General features: G+C 33.5%; 1 protein-coding gene and 1 non-coding gene across 2 annotated transcripts; both read left to right on the top strand.

Moving 5' to 3' along the window:
* The first annotated feature begins 340 nt into the window (after positions 1 to 340).
* TRNAS-AGA (transfer RNA serine (anticodon AGA)) lies at positions 341 to 422 on the top strand. The gene has a single exon. It is a non-coding gene; the product is annotated as a tRNA-Ser (tRNA).
* A 155-nt stretch (positions 423 to 577) lies between these two features.
* LOC139867244 (pentatricopeptide repeat-containing protein At5g61800-like) lies at positions 578 to 2,289 on the top strand. Its single transcript, XM_071855587.1, has one exon. It carries the CDS (start codon positions 583 to 585, stop codon positions 2,194 to 2,196), a length of 1,614 nt encoding a protein of 537 aa, XP_071711688.1. The 5' UTR covers positions 578 to 582; the 3' UTR covers positions 2,197 to 2,289.
* Positions 2,290 to 8,094: the final 5,805 nt, after the last annotated feature.

Here is an 8,094-nt window from a genome sequence, read left to right as displayed (position 1 = left end):
CACATGTTGTATATGTTACAACATTTGAATGGGAAAATATTTAGTCAAGGAAAAAGTGGCCAGTTACACATAAATGAATTTAATTTTTAAACTACATAGTGTTTAAGATAAAGAACTAAAGTTGAATGGTGTATATTATTAGTGGTATATAATTACATTTTAGTAAATTACAACCCAATTTGAAAGTGAAGATACAAGTAAGAAAAGCATGTTTAAAATGTATATTTGTATTCTTAGATAATTAACTTCAAAAAACTAATTGATGTTCGTAGTATATAAGTGATTAATGATAATGCAGAAGTTACTACTACAAAGGCATATAACACGAATAGTATAAAAAGTGGACGTGCCGGAGTGGTTATCGGGCATGACTAGAAATCATGTGGGCTTTGCCCGCGCAGGTTCGAATCCTGCCGTCCACGCTTTTATTAATTTATAATTTAAAAAATGTATTTTTCATTTTATATTTTAGGCTCTCACATGAGACTGGGCCCACTGTTAACAGTGTATCTATGAAATATGAATCCGTAATTAATTTTAAAGACGTGAATTGAAAAGAGGCATATATGAAGTAAAAAACCGATGCTGCATTGCAAACAGACAGCACAACTTATAATAATCAAACTCAAAACTCAATGCAAATCAATCAAACAAATACACCAAATTCATGCACAAATCATCACTAAAGGTCTCCTTGCTTTCCATTCATCAACCACCACACAATTACTCACCACCATAATTCACACATTCAACACCATCATTTCCGCACAACCACCACCGCACAACCACCGTACCGCCACCCACTACCCACTCTCCGTATTCAACCTCATTACCAATCCTTCAACTTTCTGTTACAACTCCATAATTCGCTCCCACACTCTCCTTTCTTCACCTCAAAATGCAATCTTTTGGTTCACCCAAATGCGCCGAAAAAGTGTGTTTATAGATACCCACACGTTTCCGTTTGTTTTAAAAGCTTGCGCTCAGATCGGTGAGCGTTTGCTTGCGGAAACGGTTCATTTGCAGTGTTTGAAGTTTGGGGTTATGGTTGATGTGTTTGTATGTAATAATCTTGTTCATGTGTATTGTGTTTGTGGGTGTATTGGTAACGCGCGTAAGGTGTTTGATGAAAGTCCTGACAGAGATGTGGTTTCTTACAATGTGATCCTTGATGGGTATGTGAAGAGTGGGGATGTTGAGAGTGCGCGTAAATTGTTTGATGAGATGGATTTTGGTGTTAAGGATGCAACCACGTGGGGTACGATGTTGGCTGGTTACGTGCAGATGAAAATGTTTGATGCCTGTTTGGAACTTTATGATCAAATGCTCGATTTAAAAGTTTTTCCTGATAACATATCGTTGGTTTCGGTTTTGTCTGCTTGTGCAAGGTTAGGAAAGTTAGATAAAGGGAAAGAAGTGCATGATCATATTACGCGTAACAAGATTCATATAGATTCGTTCTTGTGTACTGCATTGGTTGACTTTTATGCGAAATGTGGGTGCATTGATACGGCTAGAGCGATATTTGAAAAGACCCGTGATAAAAAGTTGTTCACTTGGAATGCAATGCTTGTTGGGTTAGCTATGCATGGGAATGGCGAAATGTTACTAAGTTATTTTGATAAAATGGTGAAAAGTGGAGTTAAACCGGATGGGGTGACTTTTCTTGGTGTATTGGTTGGTTGTAGTCATGCTGGTTTAATCGATGAAGCAAGAAGATTATTTGGAAAAATGGAGTCTTATGGAGTTTGTAAAGAGGTTAAACATTATGGGTGTATGGCTGATTTACTAGGACGAGGTGGTTTGATTAAAGAAGCTATTGAGATGATTGAAAATATGCCGATGTTGGGTGATGTTTTTGTTTGGGGAAGTTTGCTTGGAGGGTGTAGACTTCATGGAAATGTTGAAGTTGCTGAAAAAGCTTTTGAGAGAATAATGGAGATTTGTCCTGAAGATGGAGGTGTTTATTCGAGTATGGCTGATATTTATGCGAACGCGAAACGGTGGGATGATTTAACGAAGATTAGGAGGTTGAGGGATTCGAGAAGGGTGAAGAAGAATGCTGGTTGTAGTTTGATTCAGTTAGATGGTTTAACACATGAGTTTGTGGCTGGTGATGATTTGCATCCTGATACTGATGAGATTTATTTGGTTTTGAATTGTATTGGACAACATCAATTCGATATGCAAGTTTAGGGTCCATTTGGTTATAGTAGAAATACTGTTAACAGAAGGGATAATATGACCTAAATAAGTACAGAAAACAAACCAAGTGTGATAATGAATTGTGTAAGCATTGAGGAGCATTGTGAAGTGGTAATTTATACATGATGTTATAATGATTGTTTATTGTTTTGAATTTGTTATTTGAACCTTCCCTCGATCGAAGGTTCTTGTTTGATCTTGAACAAACTATGAATGATTTTAGATAATCACTCATCAACAACCACAAAATTATTCAGAATTATACCAAAAAACCACAAACACAAACTTAACAATAGAGAGAAAGGTGTATACGAATTACAGATTGAAACCTGAATAATGAAACCCTAAAACACCTAAGCTATTTATACATCTTTAGATATGAAAAAGTACAAACAGACCCCTGCACTTGCATAATAACTAAAATGGCCCTTGTACTTGGTGTTTTGGTAATAAACAAAAAATGGACACCTAATCTCAACTATGTCCCATCTGTGTGCTCATTAACCTGAACCCCACACCAGGTGCATTATTCATGATTAACAAACACATGGTGCACAAAGAGATCAGGCCTTCTTCATAACTTAGAAATGAAGCTTTAGACTCCTGCAACTTTATGTTTGCATATATGAACAACTTGACAACACAAACAGCAGCAGGAACTATTTGAGCAACTCCATTAACCTGCTACTCAACCAAACAAAAGTAAACAAACTAAAACAAATGAGGAGATTGATCATTTAACCCCCCCCCCCCCCCCCCCCCCCCAATCTCATTATTTGAACAAATTTAACAAACTCATTTGGTCACACAACTTCCCATGTTGTGTACCACTTATACCTTTTGTAAACATGTCTGCTACATTATCTGCAGACTGAATCTTTTTGACATCAATAACATTTTTAGATAATTTTTCTCTAACAAAGTGAAGATCAATTTCAAAATATTTTGTTTTTTCATGGAAGACAGGATTAGATGCTATTTTGATTGCAGCTTTATTGTCAACAAAAACATTTATAGGCTGAACAACATCACACTTAAACTCAACCAACAACTTAAGAATCCAAATGACTTCACAAACAACATCTGCAAGAGCTCTATATTCTGCCTCTGCAAAAGACCTAGATATTGTTGCTTGTTTCTTACTTTTTCGTGAGACCATGGAACCAAAATAAGAAGATACAATAACCTGTGACTGACTTCCTGCCCATACTAGCCTTAGCCCAATCAGAATCAACAAAAGCAACCATATCTAGCTTATCATCTTTTAAAATATGAACACCTAACCCAGGTGCAACTTTTAAATACCTTAACAACCTAAGTGCACATTTTAAATGAGACTCTAAAGGTGCATGCATAAACTGACTCAACAAATGTACATAATAAGCAATATCAGGCCTTGTTAAGGTAAGATAGATTAGTTTCCCAATTAACCTTTGATATTCATTAATATTTTGTAAAGCTTTATCTTGACTAGACACATCAGTATTCAACACATAACCTGCTTCTAATGATGTAGAAGCAGGTTTACTTGCCAATTTACCAAACTGAGCTAATAACTCTAAACAATATTTCCTTTATGACAAACAAATCCCTTTTTCAGTTTTCAAAACCTCAATTCCCAAAAAATATTTTAACACACCCAAGTCTTTTATTAAAAATTTTGAATTCAAGAACTGTTTAAACTTTCTGATTTCACTAACATTGTTCCCAGTGATGACAATGTCATCAACATACACCAACAAAATTACAAACACATTATCATCAGATTTAACAAACAAAGAATAATCATTCTTACTTTGCTCAAAGCCATGCTCAACCATGGTGGAAGTTAATTTCTCATTCCACTTTCTTGGGGCTTGCTTTAAGCCATATAAACTCTTTTTTAATTTGCACACTCTTTTTTCACTATCATCAAAGTACCCTAGAGGTAAAGACATGTAAACATCTTCATCTAAATCACCATAGAGGAAAGCATTGTTAACATCTAATTGATAAATTTCCCAATCATTAACAACAACAAGACTCAACACACATCTCACAGTGATCATTTTAACCACTGGTGAAAAAGTTTCATCAAAATCAATACTTTCTCTTTGGTCATACCCCTTAGCAACAAGTCTAGCTTTGTGTCTATCAATTTGACCATTTGACTTATATTTAATCTTGTATACCCATTTGCAACCTATTGGTTTTCTGTCAGAAGGTAAATAAACTAATTCCCATGTGTCATTTCTATATAAAGCTTCCATTTCAGAATTCATAGCTTCTATCCAGTGTTGTGATTTACAAGCCTCCCAATAAGTATTTGGTTCCACACATTTGTTAAGAAAAGAAATAAAACACAAATTTTCAGGAATCAAAACACTGTAATTAACAGTCTTCTCTATACCATACTTTACTTTACCATCTAACACAAAATCATCAAATCTTTTAGGTTTAATAAATGTCTCTTTGAGATCTCCTTAAATTTGAAAATGGTCCTGGTGTACCAGTTTCATTTAAAACATTTTTGTTGCCCTCAGGGTGATTTGTCTCAGCAGATAATGTTGCAGATGATGGAATACTACCATTATGATCTGAAACAGAGTCATTTGGCAGATTTCCTTCATTGTCATCACTACTTATGTTATCTTTCCCTTCATCAGTGGGACTTTGAGAACTTTGACTATCAACATCATACATATCAAAAAAGTTAATTTGATTTAAACCACTACTATTTTTATCAACATCAATTCCCATTGTTTTAAATGGGAACACATTTTCATAAAACCTGACATCTCTTGAAAACAAAACACTTTTACTATCAAAACTGTATAATTTGTAACCCTTTTTTACTGTAGAATTAACCAATCAAAACACACTTTTCAGATTTTGAAGAAAACTTATCATTACTATTTAAAACAGTTGCAAAACCAAGACAACCAAAGACTCTCAAATGGGAAAGATTAGGTTTTTTATGATACACCAGCTCAAAGGGACAGTTTTCATTCAGCACAGAAGATGGCAATCTGTTAATCAAATAAGTTGCAGTAAGAACACAATCAGACCAAAACTTAAGAGGAATCCCCCCTTGAAACATTAGAGATCTAGCTACATTGAGCAGATGTCTATGTTTCCTTTCAACAATTCCATTCTGTTGTGGTGTATAAACACAAGTTGTTTGATGAATTATTCCATTTTTAACTATAAATTCTGTCATTTTTGTGTTCAAAAATTCACTACCATTATCACTTCTGATTATTTTAATTCTCTTTTGAAACTGAGTAAACAATTGTTCATGAAACAATTCAACATAATAACAGACTTCTTCTTTTAACTTTAGCAAGAAAATCCAAACAGCCCTTGTGTGATCATCAACAACAGTAAGGAAATATCTAAACCCATCTCTACTAGTAACTTTATATGGACCCCACACATCCAAGTGTATTAGTTTACCCAGGTGTGTGGTCTTATGGTCACTAAGTAGAAATGGTTCCCTTGTTTGCTTAGCCTTGTGACACACATCATAAGGAATAGAACTGTTACCAGTCACAAAATTCAAATCATTTTTCATAATATTGAGCACTTGGTCAGCAGGGTGACCAAGTCTACTATGCCATGTAGACTTAGACAACATACACAACTGAAGATTTGAGTGATGACACTCACCCTTAGTTGAATCACTGAAAATATATAAGCCATCATATAAACTACCAGTCACAACAGTCTTCCTGGTTACAAGATCCTGAATATAACATGCACAGCTATCAAAACTAACAAATAAAGAATTATCTCTTACCAGGCAATACACAGATAACAAACTAACACAATAATCAGGAACAACTAACACATCATACAAAACAAGATCTTTTGAAATTCTTAAATTCCCAGTCTGTTTAACTTTTGCTCTTGTTCCATTATGATGACCAACAGTTAAGTTTAGACTTGACACATCATTAATAACCTCAAATCCTTTACAAGAATTTGTCATATGTTGATTAGCTCCAGAGTCTATAATCCACCCAAAGTTGACATTTTCTTTTTCATTGATGTTACATGACAAGAATTTATCAATGTTTTGGTTAAAAACCACATTTAAGTTCATAAAATTACCTGTCATATTAGAGGATGAGTGTGCAGGAGCACTTTTCCCATCCAGAAGATTAACCAGCTTAGCAATTTGCTCATTATATAGTGTGAGTGAAGTTGTACCGGTATTGCAGGTACCACTACTAGAACTTGAAGAGTTATTAGTGCTTAAAAGTGATGAATTATTTGAATTTCTTCTTTTAAAGTTTGGTGGATAACCCACAACCTCAAAACATCTATCTACAGTATGATTTGTCATACCACATTTAGTGCACTTAAGATTATTAGGTCTAGGTGGATATCCTATAATTTCTTAGCACTTTTCAATTGTATGTCCAGTTCTACCACACTTTTTACACTCAGGTTTGGAATTATTATTAACCATTTTAGGTTTCCCAATGTTAGAAAAGAAAGCAGATGATTCAGTTATAGATTTTTTTATCATGAACTCCCCTATGTGATTCTTCTCTTGATATTATATTAAATGCAGCCTTAACAGATTGTAAAGGATCACTAGTTAAGATAGTGGTCCTTACTGGCTGATAGGAATCATCCAGTCCCATCAAAAATTTCATTAACTTTCTCTGATTATAATATTCTATTCTCTTTTTATCAGCATCACATTGACATGAGGGTAATTTACACAGAATATCATATTGTTTCCATAATGAGTTCAATTTATGATAATAATCTGATACAGGAGTACCATTTTAAGTTAACAATGAAATTTTTTGTTCAAGATTAAACAGAATAGAACCATCAACTTTATCATATGTTTCCCTTAATTCCTCCCAAACCACAGAAGCCAACTTTGAATAGATTTGACCATAATACAATTCATCATAAACACAACCCAAGATCCAAGACAAAACCACAGCATTACACCTTTCCCATTTATTTGAAAGAACCTCATCTTCTTCATTTTTTTTCAAGAGTTCCATTTATAAAATCAAGTTTATTCTTAGTTTGTAAAGCCAATTCCATAGCACAAGCCCATGTTTTAAAATTTTCTGTTCCTTTAAGTTTAAAATTGATTAAAGGTGTACTGCTAATTGTAGTGACCCGAACTTTTCCATGTTTATATATATTAATTGAGATTGATATTTACATGATTAAATGTTTCCAACATGTTAAGCAATCAAACTTGTTAAGACTTGATTAATTGAAATATGTTTCATATAGACAATTGACCACCCAAGTTGACCGGCGATTCACGAACGTTAAAACTTGTAAAAACGACATGACGATATATATATGGATATACATATGGTTAACATGAGATTATGATAAGTAAGTATCTCCATAAGTAAGTATCTCCATAAGTATATTAACAATAAGTTATATACATATAAACAAGACTACTAACTTAAGGATTTCGAAACGAGACATATATGTAACGATTATCGTTGTAACAACATTTAAATGTATATATATATCATATTAAGATATATTAATATATCGTAATATCATGATAATATAATAATTTAACATCTCATTAGATATAATAAACAATGGTTTAACAACATTAATTGAGATCGTTAACTTAAAGGTTTCAAAACAACACTTACATGTAACGACTAACGATGACTTAACGACTCAGTTAAAATGTATATACATGTAGTGTATTTAGATGTATTAAAATACTTTTGGAAGACTTCAAGACATATATCAAAACACTCATAATTAACGAAAATGGTTACAGTTACTTTCCCATTCTGTTCTTTCATCAAGAATTCTAGTCGTATTCTTACCCGTATTATACACAGCTTCAAAACGTACTTACTATGGGTATATACCAATAGGAACTAGCATGGGATTCCA

The sequence above is a fragment of the Rutidosis leptorrhynchoides genome, chromosome 9 (assembly GCF_046630445.1).
Source record: "Rutidosis leptorrhynchoides isolate AG116_Rl617_1_P2 chromosome 9, CSIRO_AGI_Rlap_v1, whole genome shotgun sequence".
Lineage (NCBI taxonomy): Eukaryota > Viridiplantae > Streptophyta > Magnoliopsida > Asterales > Asteraceae > Rutidosis > Rutidosis leptorrhynchoides.
This window is presented reverse-complemented; position numbering and strand designations above follow the sequence as displayed.

What these genes read in the sequence shown, in the direction of transcription:
- LOC139867244 (XM_071855587.1), top strand. Translation starts at nt 583, where the DNA reads ATGCTGCATTGCAAACAGACAGCACAACTTATAATAATCAAACTCAAA.